This window comes from Lemur catta, chromosome 2 (genome assembly GCF_020740605.2).
Source record: "Lemur catta isolate mLemCat1 chromosome 2, mLemCat1.pri, whole genome shotgun sequence".
Classification (NCBI taxonomy): Eukaryota; Metazoa; Chordata; class Mammalia; order Primates; family Lemuridae; genus Lemur; species Lemur catta.
In genome coordinates, this window is record NC_059129.1 from 44393400 (window position 1) to 44413955 (window position 20556).

The 20556-nt window shown below is 61.2% G+C and overlaps 1 protein-coding gene across 1 annotated transcript; it reads right to left on the reverse strand.

The window, feature by feature from the left end:
* Positions 1–1505: 1505 nt before the first annotated feature.
* Positions 1506–19700, reverse strand: SPDEF (SAM pointed domain containing ETS transcription factor). Its single transcript, XM_045543528.1, has 6 exons — positions 19338–19700; positions 8467–8925; positions 6178–6375; positions 4176–4220; positions 3929–4075; positions 1506–2150 (listed from the first exon to the last, which is right to left on the reverse strand). The coding sequence occupies exons 2-6, from the start codon at positions 8900–8902 to the stop codon at positions 1972–1974; spliced, it is 1005 nt and encodes a 334-aa protein (XP_045399484.1). The 5' UTR covers positions 8903–8925; positions 19338–19700; the 3' UTR covers positions 1506–1971.
* Between the last annotated feature and the right edge of the window lie 856 nt (positions 19701–20556).

The following is a 20556-nucleotide window of genomic DNA, read 5'->3' on the forward strand; positions in this document are numbered from 1 at the left end:
TAGTTACGGGGAGCCCTGGGGGCGGCATCCCGTGGAGAGGGGTCTGGGAGTACCTGGGCAGGTGGGGTTCTGGTAGGGAGGGGTGTGAGAGAGGGAAAGGAGTCCGCAGATTGCTGCTGCCAGCTCACAAGGTGTCACTGGGTGGCCGGGTGCCTGCCAAGGGCTTGCGGGTGGGAGCGGCCAGTCCCCTGCCCATCCTCCACCCCAGCCCCTGCCTGAGATCTGAGGCCTTTCCAGGCCTGGGCCCAGCTGGGGACGTACAGGCAAGTGGCTCCAGGGACAGCCGGCTAGCTGGAGACAAAACCAGTTCAGCAGAGCAGAGCCTGCTCTGGCCAGGGTCCCAGTCTGCCCCTTCCCGGGGCTGGGAGACAGCAGGGCCCAGCGAGGCAGAGGCACAGGCCTGCGGCAGGGCCCTCTCCTCCTCCCAGTCCAATGGCAGCTGACAGATGCCAAGGTGCTGTTTGCTCACTGCCAGGAGTAAACTTTCTCTGAAGACAGTAAAATTGCCAGGGGCAGAGGCAGCAGTGCAGACAGCATTTAACCCTCAGTGGTGTGGGTGGCGCTGGCTGGAAGCCAGGCCTCGGCGGGTGAGGGTTATAGAGCACGAAGGGTGCTGACCGATCAGGAAGCAGGAGGCGTGGCGAGGCAGAGGGCCCTGTCCCTGGGGAGAGACAGGTGTGGGTTCAGTTCCTGGTTCTGCTCTTAATCAGCTGTGTGACCGTGAGCAAGTCACTTAACCACCCTGAACCTCAGTTTCATCACCTGCAAAATGGGGGAGTAACCCCCACCGCATAGTTTTGTTGGGAAGGTCAATGACAAAAAAGCAGTGGAAGTACCTAACACGTCGTAGGCCCTCAGGACACACACTTGGGTGAAGAAGTGCGAGGGAAGCATGAGGAAGCTGAGCGAGCTGCTTTGCCCGGAAGAGTGAGTGGCAGGTCCTGTGTCCCCCAGCACATGCACAAACGCTGACGCACACCCTCTCCCCATCACAGCCCCGCACTGGGCTCGAAGCTTCTCACGTGGCGCTCTGAGGTCTTCAGGAGAAATTGCAAACGAGCTAACCTCTCTCCCACCCTGTTTGCTGCAAAGCCAGTGTCCCACGAGGGGACTGAAGCGCCCACCCCCTCCCACGCCCCTCGGTGTAGTCTAGCTCCTTTAGCTGGCAGAGCAGAGACAAGGGCTCTGCCCCTCCGCCCCCAGGCACAAAGCCCTGCTCCACAGCAGAGCAAGAGTATGCGGAGGACTCCTCAGTGCCAGCCCTGCGTCCCTCCTCTCAGCCCAAACCAAGGTGGCTGTTCTAGCCCCTCCTAGGCTTTGAGGACTCACTACCTCTCTCCCACATGCTTCTACCAATCAGTTATCCCTTTCCTTCTAGGCTCAGCTCAATGCCACCTCCTCCAGGAAGCCTCCCTTGACCACTCCAGGCTCCTGTGACCACAACTGCTCTTGACCATTGATGGCCTCCGAGCTGTGCCATTCACTGCATAAACACTGGGGATGAGTCAGTTCTCTAATATCTTTATTATCCATTCCTGGGGGCACCCCTGGGTGCAGACGTCTCCTAGCACCATGCCAGGCATGGTGCACAATGGGAAGTGGGGGTGTAGCAGAGAGAGCCCTGGACTGCAAGTGGCCTTGGCCAAGTCACTGCCATTCTGTAGGCTCTGCTCTGGCAATTCCGGGTCACAGGCTGTTAGAGGGTTGTCCTTACCTAGAGAGCAGTGAACACCTGGAACCGCCCTGCCTCCCTCCACCCTCCAGAATACCGGGCACGTGAACATTCAGGCCTGAGGAGGAAGCAGCCCACCCTGGGGTCCCCGGACCCCACTTATACCCCTGAGGGTGGTGGCCACCCCCTCCCTGAACTTGGACTCCGGAATGCCAGCTGACTACCCTTTCTGCCCCAGCCCAGGGTCTGGCCAAGGCAGGTGCAGGCCGGCGGGAGGGGCCTGGGGCCTGGCCGCAGTCTCAGATGGGGTGCACGAACTGGTAGACCAGGCGCTGGGAGATGTCCGGCTTCCGAATGATGCCCTTCTTGTAATACTGGCGGATGGAGCGGCTCAGCTTGTCGTAGTTCATGGCAGGACGGTTCTTGCGGATGCCCCACAGCCGGGCCACCTGGGCGGAGTCCTCAATTTTGAAGATGCCTGGGGGAGCAGGAGGGCCGAGAGAGAGCCAGTGGTGCAAGTGGTGCGGCAGGAAGGAGAAAGACCCAGACCACCAGGTCAGTCTCCTGGGAAACAAGGGAGCCAGTGCCAAGACCGCCCTCTGCTCAGGCAGAGCCAGGCTGTGGGGACCTACTCCCATGGTCGTGGTGAGGGCTAGAGAAATGTGTGCAAAGCATGTGCCACATGCCCAGATAAATGGTAGAGAATACTTTGGAGTCAAAACCTCCTGCTGTGGGGTGAGCCTGTGTACCTAGTGGGTTCTTTAGGGCCCTGCGGGCCTGGCCTTTGCCAGCCTCGGTTCCCACTGCAGGGTTTGCACGTCCTAATCCAAAGCCCTGCGCTGCTCCTGGCAGTGCCCGCGGCTCATTTGGCAAGATCAGCCCTCACACCCACCACCTGTGTCCTTGTGGCTCCAAGCCTGAAACGACCTCTTTGCCATTCTCAGACATTGCAGCCCACACAGCCCTTTCTGGCATGATTAATAAATATGAGGTGGTGGAAGGAGACTGGATTTGGAGCTGGGCCAACTGGGCTTCAGTCCTGGCTCTGCCATTTGCTCCCTTTAGAGCCTGTCTGAGGCTCCTTCTCTCCGTAAGAGGGGCTGTCGTGACCACCATGGGGTGTTGAGTTGTTACCAAAAACGCTTAGAGTGGAACCTGAGGAAGTGCCCCCTGGGACAAGTTATTACATCGTTAGTACCCTCCATTCTCGTTCTAACCCCTCTGGCCAAGGCCCAGGCCACCATGCCCCTTCCAGGAAGCTTTCCAGACCACAGGGCCCTCCCTGATCTCCCTGTCCCGAAAGACTGGCTCACTCTCAGTCCCCAAGGCACACCTGGGCTACTGTACCTTGTGCAGGAGCATCACCTCCACCACCCCCATCTAACCATCCCTCCTCCACGGGGTCCTTTGGACCAGACACAGCTAATCCCCTCCTTTCTGTCCCCATAGCCCCATCACAGCCCTGAAATGCTCCACACACCGGCTCATTTCACTGCTCTCTCTCCTGCACGCTGTAGGCCCCTCAAGGCTGGAGTGTTGCTGAATTCTCTGTAAAGTCAGCTGAGTGTGGCATCAGAGTTGGTGTTCAATGAAGGTCTGTGGGGCGAATGAATCTAGCCCATTTTACAGATAAGAAGACTGTGGTCCAGGCAACCACAGCTACTATGGCAGCAAGGGCCCAGGACTCAGGTTTCTTGGCTCTTAGCCTTTTCCAACACACACCCCACCCAAGTCCTGCGCTGTCCAACACAGTAGCCACCAGCCCCATGTGACTCTTGAACACTTGAAATGTTGCTTAGCCTAAATTGAGATGTGGTAGACATGTAAATTACAGACTAGATTTCTAAGACTTAGTAAAATAATTTATAATTAATTATAATTATCAAAATTAATTTTTCATATTAATTATATGTGGAAACCATAATTTATAATGTTGGATTAGATAAATGTGTAATTAAAATTTAATTCACCTGTTTTTAACAATGCTTTAACGTGGCTACTAGGAACTTTAATGTTACCCGCGCAGCTCGCGTTGTTTCTGGTGGGACATCCTTAGTCCTTCCAGCGAAGCCATGACGTTCTGAGGGCAAAGGCTGTGTCCGCACTCTCAGCAAGTGGTTTTAAGCCCCCGCTACGTCCCCGGCACCGTGTGGCGCTGAGGGTCCCCGGCATGACAGAGTCGGCCCCGGAGACGGGCGCAGACACAAATCGCCCGGCCGCCCTCCCGGGGCCCAGGGCCTGCTGGCGGCCGCTCACCCTTCTCCTTGTTGAGCCACCGGATGAAGCGGCCGTAGCTGTGGGGCTTGAGCAGCAGCTCCTTGAGGAACTGCCACAGGTGGATGGGCTGCCCGGAGCAGGACGAGTCCACCTCGCCGTCGGTCCAGCTGTCCTCGCCGGCGGAGGCTGGGCGGCCAGGGAAGGGCGGTGAGCGGGCGGCCGCGGCCACCCCGCTGCCTCGGTGGCCGCCCCCTGCCCGCCGGGCGCCCGCTCCCCCGCTCACCACCGCAGTGAACCGCCCCAGGCGAGGTCCGCTCCTTCATCCAGGCTGCTGCGGGGCAAGGAGAGGAGGTTGGGGACCCAGGAGAGGCCCAGGGGTGCAGGAGGGAGGGCCCTGGGGTGGGGCGGGGGGTTCCCCCGCGGCCCCCTGCCTCCTGCCAAGCTGGGAAGGCAAGCTGTTTACAAGCAGCCGCCTCCTGGAAGAAAATTCAGGACGTCAAAGCGGGAAGGGGCCTCCGAGGCTCTCTCTGCCTCGCCCTCCTCACCTGTGAAACGGGGCCGGGACACCCCTCACAGGTCTTTCCGGGCTCAAGGTGGTGCCGGCTGCACAGCACCTCACTCAGTGCCTGGCACGATACAAACAGGCCCCCTGCCCTCCAGCCGCCAGCTGCCCCCAGCACTCCATCCCCTCCGGCTCCCCGGCCCTCTCCGCCTCTCCCACCCCACAGGCCAGCCGGGGCGGAGGCAGCCAGCTTCCTCCCACGTCACTACTGGCATCCCCTTGGTCTGGCACCGACCATCCCCTGGCAAGGGGCCTGGGCTGGGGCAGGGCACCGGTCCCTGACAGGGTCATAGGAATGGGTCCTGTCCCCTTATGCATTTCGGGCCCCTAGGGACAAAGGCCTTGACTAGCTCGCTGAGCAAACGCCACATCTGCCAAAGTGCCCCACTGTGCGCAGGGCACATGGTGGCGCCCAGCAGGCCGCTGTACACAGGCGGTTGGGGACGGAGCAAGAGCCAAGATACACTGCTGAGTGCGGCACAGCGGGATACCCTGGTACTATTTATGTCTTAAAAAAGGAGTAAAAACCACACATACATGTATTTGCTTGAATATGCATAGACTTTCCCTGGAGAAATACCCAAGAAACTGGTCACAGCTGTTGCCTCTAGGAAGGACTGGAAGCTGGGGTAGGGAGGGGGTTGGAGATACTGGTTTTCACTCTGGTTTGTTTTTTGTTTTGTGTTAAGACAGAGTCTCAATCTGTCGTCCTGGCTAGAGTGCAGTGGCATCAGCCTAACTCACAACAACGTCACGTTCCTTGGGCTCAAGTGATCCTGCCTCAGCCTCCCGAGTAGCTGAGACTACAGGCATGCACCACCATGCCTGGCTAATTTTTCTATTTTTTGTGGAGACAGGGTCTCTCTCTTGCTCAGGCTGGTCTTGAACCCCTGAGCTCAAGCGATCATCCCAACTCAGCGTCCCAGAGTGCTAGGGTTACAGGTGTGAGCCACAGCACCCGGCCTCACTATGGTCTTCTTTTTAACAAGCACATCTATGCCTCATTACTTATTTTTTTTTTGAGACAGAGTCTTGCTCTGTTGCCCAGGCTAGAGTGCCGTGGCATCAGCCTAGCTCACAGCAACCTCAAACTCCGGGGCTCAAGCGATCCTCCTGCCTCAGCCTCCTGAGTAGCTGGGACTACAGGCATGTGCCACCATGCCTGGCTAATTTTTTAATATATATATATTTTAGTTGTCCAGCTAATTTATTTCTATTTTTTTAGTAGAGACAGGGTCTCACTCTTGCTCAGGCTGGTCTCGAACTCCTGAGCTCAAACAATCCACTTGCCTCGGCTTCCCAGAGTGCTAGGATTACAAGCATGAGCCACCGTGCCCGGCTCTCATTACTTCTTTAATGAAAAACAAAGCAAAACAAACAAAATTTTAAAAGGGAAAAATAAGGACTTCCCAGTATCTCTGCTTGCCCTCAGCTCTGACGTCCCATGCCCTGGCTGTCTGACTTCTACCTTTTAGCTGCCCACGTGCTCTGTCCTACCTTCTGTGGCCTTGACCAGGGCTGGGAGCAGGTGGGGGTAGGGGGAGCTCACCAGGATCCGGGAGGCAGCTGCAGTGGGGGCTGAGATTCAGAACAGAGCCCAGGTTGGGGCCAAGGGCCTGCTTCCCCAGTAGAGGGCAACTCCCCGGCTGGCATCCTGGCCTAGCCATCCCGCTCAGTATCCCTGGCTTGGAGCCCCAAGGGGCTGCTCCGCCATGCCATGTCCTACCTGATTTCCAGATGTCCAGGTGGGCGTGCAGCACGTCCCCGCCCAGGGGCGAGCGCTGGCGGAACTGCTCTTCCGACATGGCACACAGCTCCTTGCCCCCCAGCTCCTGGAAGGCCTTGCCCACGGGGGGCAGCCGGTACTGGTGCTCTGTCCACAGGAGCCACTTCTGCACGTTGCCGGGGCTCCAGTCCACAGGGTCTGAGCAAGGGACACCCTGTCAGCTCAGGGGCTGCTTGAGGGCACTGCCCCGAATGTGGCCTACCCTGCTGTGATGGGGCACCCATGGTGGCCTGGGACCATTCGCTCCTAGGCGTATGGACAGGCCAGGCCCAGGCAGGGCCTTGGGGGGACTTGTGGAGATGGGTGCCCAAGAAGAGAGGGGGATGAAAGGAAGGAGCCAGGACCCTAGAAACAAACTTGGCTCAGGGTAGGGTAGCCTGGTGCATTTGTACCCCCAGCCCACCTGGGCCTCGGGTCCTCCCAGACCCCTGCAGCCCCTCCAAAGGGCCTTTCAGGGGAGCCCCAGCCCTGGAGTGGCCAGTGGCATTAAGCCAGAAACACCTGAGCTTCTCCCCCAGATACCTCTTGCCCTCCCCAAACCCCCAAGGAACCAGAGTAAAACCTAACCAGGAATTAGTCTTACAGCCCCAACACTGCCCCCACCCCCTTATCTTACAGATGAGGAAACTGAGGCACAGAGAACTCCATCTGCTTATTCCACACCTAACAAAGGGCTGGGTGTAGAGCCGCGGCTCCGTGCACACGTGTTGAACAAGCAAACGGCGGGGCACAGGGTGGTTAGGGGGCGACTAAGGCTGCAGAGGCCAGGGGAGGGGCCTGCTCTGGAGTGAGCCTGATGGGGCACACAGGGGGCCAGGCTGGTGGGTACAGTCACAGTGGGGCCTGTAAGTGAACGGCATGGTCTAAGCCAGTGCCCCAGCTAGGTGACCGGCAGGATAGGCTGCCCTCATTTAATAAACTCATTTTTCTCCCTGAGGTCAAAGCAATTTGTTTCTGTCCCCATTGTTCAGAGGGCCCACCCCTCCCCCGCCAGGGTGGGAAAAGAGGCCCGTGGAGAACCTCCCAGGGCGGGGTGGCGTGGGCACCGGGGAACTGGAGGCCTGAGTCACTGGCAGGAGCTGCCTCCGCTGGGGATGCCAACGGGGGAGGTGGCGGGCAGGGGCTGGGCCTGAGGGATGCGTGAAGACCTTCCTCCCAGTGGAAGCCGCACGGATGGGGGTGCTCGCACGGCCGCCTGAAGCTTGTGGGCAACGGGGCAGGCCTGCCTGAAGCAGGAGAGACGATGGTGGGACAGGGGACTGGAGACCCACAGCCCCTCAGCCCGTAGCATCAGCTCCAGAGCCACAGCCCGCAGGCCTGGCAGACACACACGTGCCCAGCCCCAGCATGTCCCCTCCTCACCACCAGACAGTGACACATGTATTTATTTATGATCTGTCTCCCTCCCTGTGATGCCGGCTCCGTGAACATGGGGACTTTTGTGTTGTGTTCACCACTCAATCCCCAAGTCCTAGAACAGGGCCTGGCCTATCAGGAAGTGCTTCTTGTTGGATTCATCCAACCACGGTGTTTTGAGCATCCTATGTTCAAAGTGCTTTCCAAAGAACAGGGGAGTAGGGACGGACAGAACGGATGGGAGTCCTTGCCCTGTGGAGTGTACTCTGTGGTGGGGAGGCAGACAGTAAACAAGGTAAGTCAGTCAGGTGCGCAGCATGGCAGACGCCAGGAAGTGCTGCGGGGAAGCAGTCGAGGGGGCAGGAGGTGGGGGCGCGGCAGCAATGTCAGTGCGGGGGTCAGGGAAGGCCTCACCCAGGTGGTGCCGCGGGAGTCAAGACCTGAAGGAGGTGAGACAAATAGATATTGGGGGGAAGAGCCTTCCCGGCTGCAGGAGCGGCAGGTGCAAAGGTCCTGTGGTGAGTGTCGTGGGAATGGCAGGGGCTGTGTCTGGAGCAGCGTGAGTGGGGGAAAGTGGAGAGGGAAGCAAGGGGAGGCGGTGGGCAGGCTGGTGTAGCACTTGCATTCACGCCACCCAGCACCTACCAAGTGGGGACAGCAGGCTGGCATGGTTGGGGCACAGAGATGGGTCAAAACCTTCCCAGCCCAGGCTCACAGCTACTGTTGTTAGGGGCTGTGTGTGTGGAAGTGCCAGCATCCCTGGGGCTGGGCAGAGGTGGCCAGAGTCCATCCAGCAGTGCCTCAACCCACACCGGTGACCTTGGCCCTGTCTGTGACCCCCTTATGGAGGTGGGTGTGGGGACAGGGGCTCACCTGCGGTGATGTTGAGCAGTTTGCAGGCTGTCTCGATGTCCTTGAGCACTTCGCCCACCACCATGGACTGCACCTGCTCCAGTGAGTGTTCCTCCAGGGTCAGCCCCCCTGGCACCAAGTCCAGGCTGCCCCCTGGGGCTTGGCTGTCAATGACCGGGCACTGCTCAGGCTCCTCAGGCGGCTCCTCGCGAGTGCTGGCCCCAGGGCCCTTGGCAGCCCAGCTGCCGTCCTCGGGGTACAGCATGTCAAAGTAGGAAAGGTAGAAGGCAGACAGGCCCTGCTCAGGCGTGGCCGGCGGGCTGGGGCTCCAGTCCCGTCTCTCGGGACCTGCCGCCCCTGCTGCTGCCTTCTCCAAGCCTGTCCTCGATGCCGTGTCGGGGGGCAGCAGGAGGCGGCCGGGGGGCACGCTGTTCAGGCCTGGGCTGGCGCTGCCCATGCCACTGCTGCTCGGGCTGGCGGCTGCGTCCACAGAAGCGAAAGAGGAAAGAGAGTCAGGTCTGACTGCTTCCCCATCCCCGTGGGGCCACTAAGCTGGTTATGGGGATGAGGCGCCCAGTGGGCAGTGGGCTGGGCCCGGGAGAGTTGGGGGCTTCTGGGTCATTGGGCAGCTGGGACAGGGTTGGGCAGACAGGCTTCTGGCTGGGAAGGACAGTGAGGGGGGGACTGTAAACAGATAGATCCCTCGCCCCCCAGGGAAGCCGGGTTGGCTGGGAGCAGCAAATCTTTACACACCTAATGTGCTTAAGGCAATCTTCTGAGGTTCTTACCCTCATTCAGTCCTCACAATGGAGGCACGATTAGCCCCATTTGGCAGATGAGCAAACTGAGGCCTGGACAAGGAGCCCTTCACGTCCAAATCCTTCCTGCTAACCTAATCTAAATCTTTGCTACTGTAGCAAAGCTTGTTTTCTTTTATTCTGCCCTTGACAGAGACAGACGTGGAAGTGGAAGGGAGAAGGCTGCCATCACCTTCACCAGCAGGGGAGAGAATGGGAGAAGGGGGTGTGTGGTGGGGAGTCTGCCAGCCCTGCCCCTCCTACAGGGCCATCTGGGGATGTCAATAAAGTCCCAAAGCCTAACACTCTTGAGTTGGCCACTGAGTAAGAACTCATAGGCACGCTGCCCTGCCAGGCTGTTTCCTGGTTCCCACCCACCTCCCCCTCCTGCCTCCAGTGCTGCCCCGGGGCCCTCCCAGCTCCCAGGGCCCTGTCCTCTCCCCTTGAGCCCTGGGGGAACGTGCAGCTGCTGGAGGAGGTACCCACGCCAGCCTTTCCTGGGGGCAGCAGAGGTGGTGAGGAGGGGCAGGCTCCCAGGAGCAGCCAAGACCCTCAGCAACTCAGCCTGCTGCTCATCGCTGCTCCCCCCGCCCAGGCCCTCCAGGGCCACTCAGCATCCGTGCAGTCGGGGGGCCTCGCTCGCCACCGATCACCCAGGCCCTTTGCTCTCAGTCCCGTATCAGAGGGCGCAGTTTGGGAGAGGCAGGGGAATTGAGAGATGACCTGCACCCGGACACGGGGCTTTCTGGGCTGTTCAGTGATTCAGGGGCCTGAGACTCCAGAATAATCAAGGCAGAGGTGGAAGATTACAGCAGATACATGCTGCCAATAATACAGGAAACAACTGGGACGGGAGCAAAGGAGCAGATAAACCTGTTGAGGGCAAGTGAGTTGTGTCCTTTCTCAAGGGTGTTTGTATTTGAAAGCAGTGGTCCTCAAATGCGGTGCCTGGACCAGCAGTACCAACACCGCCCGGGAACTTGTCAGAACTCCCATTCCCAGGCCCGCTCTAGAGCTGCCGAATCGGAAGCTCTGGGGCAGGGAGGCCGGCACTACATTTCAGGAGGCTTTCGGGTGAGTTGGAGGCACGTTCAAATTGCAGAACTGCTGCTTTAAAGGCATCTGGCCAGGAGGAGGGGGAGGCTTTAATCAAAAGACTGGGTAGCCTCTCTAACCGCAGCAGAACTCACCGTGCCACACAGGGACGCTGGAGAGTGAAGGGGGGCTCCCTGGCCCATCTCCAGCCGCCCTGTGGGACCGGCCTGCTCGGCCTTAGTGTGCAGCTGGCACTTACCTCTGCAGGTGCGACGAGGGAAAGAACCCAGTTTGATACCTCCGGTCTAGGGCTGCAGCTAGCCTGTTTGACACCTTTGTACAACTTAGAAAATGCCACCCCTTCCCCTCTGGGTAGCATAGCTTGGTGAATGGAGCCCAGGTAGAATTTCAGCTCCCTCTGCCCACCCCCCTTGTGCAGTGCCCAACTTTCCCAACCTTACATGGCAGCCCCGCAGTTTCCTGTGGCGGAGAGAATGCCAGCAAGAGAGAAGGGTGTTCCCTTTGATTTCAACTCTTCCTTTCAAGGGCTCCTTTAAGTGACAGGGAAGAAAAGGTCAGGGTGAGGTGGGGTGGGCAGAGACTGAGGGGGGGCCTTGGTTGTGAGGGATAGAGGGCAGGTCTGGAATCATTTCAAGTCCTTCTGTGCAAACACCAGTGTGTGCCGTGGGCCCACATTATTTACCTAGGCAGAGCCAACAGCTCACTCTGCCCCTGCGTCCCCACCCTGGCCTGTGCCCACGCCCTACCCCGTGGGTGCTCCACCCCTGGGGACCCCCCCTCGGTCCCCCACTCCTCCCTCATCGCCCCCTGCTTGGCTCCCGCCCCATCCACATCCCCAGAACCCCTGTGCCTGCCACGTTAGGACAGTCTCTGCCAGCACCCTGGGCCACGTGCCAGGGAGGCAGAAGCTTTTCCAAGCAGCAAGAGGGCTCGCTTCCTCTGCGGCCCTCCTGTTTGCTCGGCCCCAGCCGCGGGCAGGGGGGGAGGCGGCGGCTGTGTTTCAGGGCAGGGCTGTGTGAGGGGTCAGTGGGGATGAATGGGCTGGGCGAGTGGTGGCATTTGCCAGGTCAGATGTAATGACACATCCTTGGAACATTTGTCGAGGGCACCGTGAAGCCCTCCCCAGGGAGAGGCAGCTGGGGCCTTATTCTCGCTGCCGATGGGAAGTCAAGGTGCAGAGAGGTGGACGCCCCAAACCCAGGCCTCTGACTCCCGCACCAAGGCTCCCTCACCAGCGCGGAGTCCTGCTTCCCCCACACCCGCATTTCAGCTCGCCCTCACCACCGTATCCCTAAACGCCAAAGAACCTGCTCTCCACCAGCCCTTGGTCCTAGCTCCGACACTTCCCGGGTGAAAAACAAGCTAATGAGTAGCCGCGCAGCAAGAGGAAAGGCCTGGCTTTCCGCGGCCAGGGTGCTGGGGAAGGCTCTGGCCCGCAGGCAGCCCAGCTCTGGGGCCGGGAGGCTTGGACTGGTCGGGGAGGCTTGGACTGGTCAGGGAGCCAGGGGCTGGTGGGCCAGCCTGCAACTCGGGCACCTCCTCCAGGCTCCCGGCTGGACTCGGGAGGGGAGAAGAGGGAACTGCACGGTGAGCACCTCCCATGCCCCGTGCCCAGGGCATCCCCACATCACCCCTTTTACTATCCACAGCCTGGGGGCCGTGGACTCCCAGGCCCTGTTTTATAGACGCGGACGGCGAGGCCAAGGACTCACGCGCTTGCCCAGGCTCCCACCTGCCAGGCTGGGCTCTGCTCACTGGACCCTGAGGATCCTCTTCTGGCCAGTCCCATCTTCCTGGGGGGTCTGCCACCTCCTGATTGAGCTCCTTGATCCTCCAAAGTCCATGCCCACGTTCTGGCTGCTCATTCACCCCACTGTCAAGCTCATTTCCCTCTAACACCCTTTCATCAGACACCTCTGTGCTCCAGAGCCCCCCATGGCTCCCCACGGCCTGCCCTGCCCCATCCCCATGGCTCATGCCCACCTCTGAGCCTACCTCCTGCCCCGCCCAGATAATCGGAGCTGGAAGGGGCCGTATATTCTGTGATTGTCTCATTGGTGGGAACAATGAGGCCCAGCGTAGGGAAGGGATTCAAGCTCTGGTTAGTGGCAGCATCTGGACCAGACCAGGGATTGACATGGTGACCAAATGCCCAGGCTCTAATGAGAATGGCATTTCACACTGGGCCCCGTGCTGTGGGGACGACGTGGCTATTTTCTCTTGTGTTACTGTCCCCTGCCCAGATGCTCCTTCCTTCTCACCACAGTTCCGCCCAAAGCTCTCCTCCCTGTGCCATGCCATCCATCCCGTGAGCAGATCCATGGGTGACGGTCTGCCCAGGGGACACACGTGCACTGGGGAAGCTGAGGCTCAAAGCATGGCAGGGGGTGCCCACGGTCACACAGCAGAGCCAGCGCCAGACCAAGGGCCCCCTGACACTAGGCCACTGCTTCATAGGCCTGGGGTCCTGGGACAAGCCAGGTACCTGCCAGGTGCCGGTCCCCTGCCCGCAGGCCCAGTCCTCCCCATAGCCTCTGCCGGCAGGCGCGGGGCTGCATCTCCTGAGCGATGCCTGCAGCTCCCAAACCTCGAGCTGATCTCTCCTGGATTAAGCCACGTGTCTGGATTAAGGCTCAGCGTGTCCTGGCTCCCTCCGGCCCCAGAAGCCCTGGCTCCCACTCCAGACAAAGAAAGTTCGGTAACAGCTGGTGGAGGCCACGGCCCAGAGACAGGACCAGATCGGCGGGGTGGCGGCCAGGAGGATTAGCGACCGTTCTCTCAGCACCTCCCGTTCCTCCAGGAAGGCAGATTAAGGAGAAAGGGCAGAGGGACCCAAAGTTGGAGATTCGGCTCAGCTTTCTCTGCCACTGCCCTGCTTGCCCTCGCCCTTGCTGCCAGGGATGTGCCCTGCGGCCCCCTTGCCTCCCAGGTTCTCATCTCCTGCCACCACCTGGCACCAGTGAAAGATCCCCTGAGGGCTCCGGAGACCACAGCGCCAGGGAGCGGAGTCAGTCGCCTGGCAGGTCTCTAGCACGGCCTGGGCTGTGGGCGCAGCCTGTGTTCCACCACCTGCCCGGCCCAGGCTCCCAGCTCCTCATCCTGGGGGATGGCGGTGTGCACCTCCATCCTGAGACCCAACCCCAGCCCTCCCAGAGCCCAGGCCCCGCTGAGAAGTGCTGCGGGGACAGAGCTAGCCACCCTGGCCCTGCTGCTCGGCCCCCAGCCAGCCCACTGCAGCAGGAGCTGCGGCGGGGGCAGACCGCCCCCGGCTTCCCCACAGCGGCCAGCGCACTGACCGTCAGCCGCTCCCCCTCCATCCACGCAAACCCCTGGCCCCCTTTGATGAGCCAGAGTGGGAACTGTGACCGTGAGCCGAGGACCTGGCCAGGAACCAGGCAGAGTGAGCAGGGGCCACCTGGGTCTGCCCCCAGTCAGCAGGTCAGCACCTTGGAGAGGAGCCCAGGCCACCAGAGTCCCAGGCCACAGCCAGGCCCTGGCTGTGCGGCAGCAAGTCTGGCTTCCCCGAACGCCCTGGCCTCAGGCCCCGGCTCTCCCTGTCTCTCCACGCCTCCCACGGAACCCCAGCAACCTCGCCCTTCACACCAGCTGGACCCCAGAGACGTGCCCAGGCCTCCTCCTTACTGCCCAGGTGCTGTCCTCCCCCGCTGGACAGACCACCCTGTTGCCCAGGAAGTGGTCTCAGGCTGGTCACCTCCAGTGGGCAGCTCCAGGGCTCTCTCGAGCACCCCACTGTGGCCATCCCCAAGCACCTGCAGCCCCCAGGGTTTCCAAGGGCAGAGAGAAGGGAGGCAGACCCTGCGGGGCTGCTGAGCAGCCTGGCCTGGCCTGGACTCCACATGAGCGTAGAAGAGGGTTTCCTCTAGACCCCCGGTGTCTCTGCCTCCTCCAGGCACAGACCTGTCCAGGCCACTCACCTAACTTTTGTGGGAGCCTGGCTCGGCGGGGGCCACCTTGGGGGGCAGCTCGTGGGCCCAGGAGCCGGGTGTGTGTAGGGCGGGATGGGGGATGCAGTGAGACTGTGAAGGGGCAGGAGAGTGGCAGTTGGGGACAGGGGCAGGTAGCAGGACGATGGGGCACAGGGAACCGAAGGGCCAGGGCAGCACCAAAGAACCCTGGTGTGGGCTGTTCTTCCCGCGGTTCCCATGGGCAGCCAGGAGCCCAGGCACCTCTGTGCCAGCGAAGTCCCTCCGCGCCCCGCTGCGTGGGCATCTCGGGCATCCACACGCACAGCCTCGCTGACACCACTTCCAACTCTCCCTGGGGCGACGGGGAGGTCAAACTTCTAAACTGCTTTGCTGGGCCCTCCCTGCCAGTCCCTGGGCTGCCAGTGTCATTCTCGCCTCACAGACAAAGGCACTGTGACCTGCATGTGCCCATGTGAGACTGAGCAGGGACTCGAACTCGAGACTCAGCTCCACCCTCTTTTCAGATGTGCTGGTAGGTCTAGCACCTTCCGACCCCTACGGTCACCCCTACCGACCGTCCTTTGCCTCTGCTCAGGCCACCTGCCAACCCAGGCCCTGGGAATCACAGCTCCACAGGGGTCGCACTGATGGGGCCTTGGTGACCTGGGTGCCCCCAGCCTGGAGGTACAGGGACCCAGCTCAGCCCCAAGCGTACCCTCGTATTGGGGTCGGCCCCAAAGGGGAGACACGGCCTGGAAAGAACCTGAGGCCTCAGCTTCTGGAGACGTCCGGCCCTGTTCCCACCAAATGTGAAACGCTGGCGAGTCCCTGGTCCCTCTGGGCCTCAGTCTCCTCCTCTGTACTCCGAGGGGGCAAGTCATCCCCCAAGACTTTTCCAGCCGCACTGTCTGGGTTCTATGACCCACGGGCCTCGTCTCGCCCCTCGGCCTGACCCGGACTCGGAGGGAGGATGGCAGAGACACGGAGGTGGCCACACCTGAGCTGCCCTTGCAGACAGAGCCACAGCTGAAGGCTGACGCTTTTGGCAGGATGAGGGATGTGGCTGGGGGTCCCCCACTGTCCCTGGAGTTGGTGTCCAGAGGCTCTGAAAGACTCAGCCCACCCTTCTGGCCAAGCAGGGCCACCCCCAGGCTGTCCGTCCCCTCACTAATTGCCCATCGGGCCTGGCCCCTCCACCCCCACTCCAGCCCCAGCCCCTCCCCCCAGCCCCCCCAGGCGGCAGGGTCCCCCAGCCCAGGCGGGCCTGGGGCTTGGAGTGAGTGATGCTGGTGGGGTGGGGACAGGGTACAATTCTGCCTCACTTTCGGGCTTTTCCAGAAATTGCCATTCAGTTCCTCGTCCAGCCCTGCTTGAGCACATGCTGTGTGCAAGGGTACCTCGCTTCAGTCAGGCCCTTGGCCCTCCTGGTGCTGCCTGCCCGGCCGCCTGCACATCCCACCTTGGAGCCCGGATCCCGCGTGGCCGCCCTGCTCCCTCCAGCACAGCCTCAGTTGCTGGAGCTGCAGCCCCTTCCCTCCCTACCCTCCTCCCGGGCCTCCCGGCACTCGCTGCAGGACAGGAGCTGGGAGGTTTTGTGGGTGTCGCTCCCTAAGGCCTGGCACCAGCTTGGCAGCCATGGATTCCACCTGGGCTCCTGGCTGGGGCACCTTGGCTGCCCTCGGCCTCAGTCTCCTCGTCAGTGAAATGGGGTCTCATAAAGACAGTTGTGTCTCTGGGGTTTGAAGTCCCCAGGCGGGACAGTGACACGGGAAGGCCTTATGGTCTCCCAACAGGGCTGTGTGCAGCAGTGGCTGCTGTCTCTGCTCTTGCTCGCATCCAGCCCCTGCAGGCGCACACGGACCAGCGAGGGCAGAGGCGCTTCACAAACCCTGCTGGTGAGTCTGCAAAGCCTTGGCAGGCCGAGGAGCAAATGTGCCTTGAGCCCCAGTCCTAGGGCAGGGGCACACCTCCAGGCTTGGAAAGGGCGTGTCTGGACAAAGTGAAGGCACTCCGACTGTACAGCGACAAAAGTCCAGAATAAACTGTCCTGAGAAGCTAAGAACAGAAATTGCTTCAAAAGAGATCAAGATGGGGGAGGGGGCGGTTATTAGCGGGTAAGGGGGACCCATTCCCGTCAGTGCGGGGGCAGCAGAGACGCATGCCCCTCTTGTGTCCTGGTGTGGGGGTGGGGGTGGCTAGACGTGGGGGATAGGAGGAGCCGGCCCCAGCAGGCCTCGGGACAGCTTGCCGCCCCATGAGCAGAGGGGCCTGGCCCCGCCCTCACCAGTCTCCCTGCTGGAACCCTAGCCCAGGCGTCCCGGCCACCCCTCCCCTAGCCCCGAGCTAGAAGCAGAAGAAGTGCCTGGACTCTGGCATGCCTAGAGAGACCTCACTGCCCAGGTCTGGTCCTGGGTGGGCCCTGGTCCCATCTGGCCCCCAGCAGCGTCACACTGGCTGGGGAGGAAGGAGGAGGCTCCCTTCCACCGGCCACCCCCAGCCACTGAAAGGTGGGAGAGGAGAACCTGGCAGGGGGCCTCCCAGGCTGAGAACATGCAAACTAGCTGGGAGAAGGAGCCTGGCATTAAATGTCAGGAAGAGCCCAGGGCAACTCAGCTTGTGTAAAGTTTGCTTTGGGAAGAGTCGTTCCACCTGACAGGCCACTGGCTTGGCTGGGGGCTCAGGGTGGGGCATGAAGTGGGGTGGGGGTGGGGATAAGGGGAGGAGGGTCCCAGACCAGGTTTGAGCCCTGACTCTCTGCTCTCTAGCTCTGGGACTAGGGCAAGTGACTCAGCCGCCTCTGAGACTCAGTTGTCCTGTCTGTTAGATGGGCTGTCAAGAGCGGTTGGAGGGTTGTGAAGATCGAGACGGAGGGTGAATGGAAATTCCTTGTGAATTACGATGCGCTGAGCGTGCACCTGGGAGCAGGGGAGGGCGTGGGGCCGAGATGAGGGAGGAGAGAGGTAATGGGGTGAGCAGTGAGGGAGACGAGGGAAGAAGCAGGTGGTGATAGTGGGCACGGGGGATGGGCTGAAGTGTGGAGTCTGGGGGAGAGTTGAGGGTGGACGGAGGGGGCTTACGGCCGTTGCCCTGGGGCCAGCCTGCTCTCCAGCCTCACCCACCACTCCCTGCCCTCTCGGAGGAGCCAGAGCCAGGAATTCCTGCCCACCCACCTCCCCCCTCCCCAGGCCTAGGAGATAGGCTGGTAAACCCTGCCTGCCAGCCTGCCTCTAACCAACTCCTCCACAGCCTTCAAGACCCCACCCCAGACTGGCTTCTCCGTGAAGCCTCCTTTAACACCTTGTTTAACCGTCTCATTTCTCATTCACTGCAAGTGCAGTGAGAAGTGACCTGCCCAAGATCATATGATATGGGCCATCACCCCTCCCTTCTTGCTGTCCACCCAGAGGGTCTTTGACTTCCCCAGGTCACATTCAGGCTGCAACAAGTCAGGTAGCACAAAGTCATGCTCTAATTGTTTCAGGGCTACAGGCTACACTGCAACGATGTCAGTGGTAAAAGGTGGGTCCTCCTGGTTCTTTTACCTACTGCCAGGGTTATAATTTCTGAGCACTGATTGAGCACCTAGTGGGTGCAGCCCTGTTCCCTCAGGTTTGGTTGAAGAGAAGCCCTAAGTCAGAGGGTCCTTGTAATGAAGTGTTTTATAACGTATCAAGCACAATAACAGGCCTGGTAGGGGCTGGGTTTTCACCTCTGAATCCTCCATGGTGCTCGGCACAGAGGAAACGCTTGTTCATGCACCGTCGGGCTCTCAGAGGGGAGGGTGGTCCCCATGCGGCAAGAGACCATCTCCCCCACACACCTCAGCCTTCCCAGGAGCTCTGAGGATGCTCCCTGCTCTATTTGTCTGTGAATCTGGGGTGGTGAGGCTCCAAGCTGGGCGTCCTGGGCTCTGGCCCCTCCTGCAAGCGGGTGGCGGTGAGCTCAGCTCCATGGCCTGGCTGAGCGGAGCCTGGGCCCACCTGTCCAGTGGGGCGTCTCCTCCCATCCCTGCCCGCCACCTCGGGCCTGGGGCGGCTTGGATGCCTGTTTGCTTTGTTACTCAGCCGAGCAGCTGGCGCTGGGGAGATGCAGCTTTATTGGGGGTTGCTGTGAAGCTGTTTACTGGGGAGGTGGGGGCAGGAAATGAGGCCAAGGCCCAGCCCTGGCCAAGGAGGAGGGGAAATGCCATGACCATCATAAAGCAGACAGATCTCTCAGGGCATGTGGCCCGGGTGTGGGCTGCTGGGTAGCTCCAGCTGGTAGGGTGAGGTGCAGGATCTGGGCTAGCTCAGTGGGCCTGCCCACCCCAACGTGCACACGCACACACACGCACACACCTTGGCCAGCCTCGGGGGCACCCAGTCACCCAGGCCCTTCGGCTTCCCACCCTGTTGTCCCCATCACCCACCTCTCTCTCCACCAGGAATCTGGCAAATCTTAGAAGTGAGCACCTTCAAGCCATCCCCACTGTTGCTGTCCTTGTGTGCCCAGACCGGGGCCCATAGGCCCTCAGCTTCCCTGGTATCCAAGTGCTCAGAGGGTTTGCTCGGCAGCGACCCCAGACCACCTGGTTCCTGTGCCCACCACTGCCCGGCCCCGCCCCGGGCTCTGGGCCTCTCTGCCTGCTCCAACTCAAGCCCTGGCCCTGGCCCTGAGCGAGGTTCCAGCGAGCCCCTGCCCACTGGTGGCCCAGCACCAGGGAGACCCTTCCCTTGGCACAGCAGCTGGGACTGGCAGCAGCAGAAGGGCCACTTGTGTCTCACTAGCCAAGCAGAACCGGCTGGGTCTCGGGGGCCGGGCACTGCACCCACAGAGCTGCCTCCCTCGGGCTGGGCGGGCTGGGCTCGGCATGGAGCCCCCCGACGTGGGCTTGCTGGGCCAGAGGGGCTCACTCAGCCCCTGGGGTTGGTCTGGGGAGGCAGATCGGGCAGCATGTGGAGAGGGACAGGAGATTCTGAGGGTGAAGGGACCCAGATCACAGGGTCACTGATGCCTGAGCAAAGAGCTCTGAACTTGCAAAATGTGCTTCCAGTCCTGCTTGCAGTCGCCCACCGCCCACAGCTGGCAGGGAAAAGGCCTGTGGCAGGGCACTCGTGCCTCCTATGAGACTTACCCGTTAGCTGCCTGGTGCCCAAGGAGTTGTCCGCTGCAGTGCCAACCTCAGGGGCCAGGAGGAGTTGTGGGCAGCGTGGGCCACTGCGGTGTCTCAGCCAGGCATCCGGGGAGCCAGTGGGACCAGGGGCCAGCAGGGCTGGGGGCAGAGGCAGCACTTGGGTGGGCCGCTGGTGGCCCTCTGAGGTCTCAGGGCGACGTGCCTGTAGGGAGCCCTGTACCCGGGCTGGGGCTGCCTGCTGGCACCGTGGCAAGGCCCAGCCCGGGGGGCTTGCGGGGGGGCAGGGGCAGGCTTGGGGCACTGGGTCTGCGGAGCGGTGGGACGCGGGTGGAGTGCAGGAATGTGCTGGGAGGAAGTCGGGCAGCTGCGAGATGAAGACTTGGCCGGGGCCTGATTTCCCATTATAAGTAATCCTTCCTTATTTACCTGAACAAACACACTCCTTGCTTACCTCAGACCACAGGCGGGCTCCCGGTTAACCCTTGCAGGCCTCCCCTCCCTGCTGGGGATGCCCGCCCGGGCAGCCGGGCACTCACTCACTCCCCACTCACTCGTTCATTAGTTGGCACATGGCTACTGAGCTCGTATCACATGCGAGGCACAGGGGACGTACCGAGTGGGACTAAGGCCGGGCTCTCAGAGGGCTCAGCGGAGGGCCAGCAACAGTCAACAGCAGTGGACATCCAGGGCCACCCGGGCCTGATGGAGGCCAGCAGGGGAAGGCAGAGCGGACCTCCTGGAGGAGGTGCTGTCTGGCTGCCCAGGCCAGGGAGAGGGAGCCTTAGAGAGCCCTGGGGAGGGGTCCCGAGGCTTGTGGGCTCACCCTGTCTGGTGGGAGCCATGTTCTCTGTGTCACACGGTGGTGGCTCACTTCCCCAGGCCCACGGCGGGGCCAACCTGCTCCCCACAGCCCCGAAGGGCGAGGGCAGGAGGCCATGCAGCATGAGGGACCCGCCCGGGCACCCCCCACCCCAGCCTGCTCCAGCCCCGAGTCCAGGGAGGGCCACGCAGCTGAGCTCTCAGCTTCCTCCTGCTCCTGCCAGGGTGGGTCCAGGGATGTCCCCGGAGGCTGGGTCTTCCTTCCTCGGGATCATTTCTGAAGGGCACCAGGCACCTGTCCTGCCAGGTGTGGGAGTTTCGGATAATGTCGATTATTACTCTCTACTCTCACAAGTAATTGTGTAACTGCCCACAACATGATCATTCCAGGGCTTCAAGA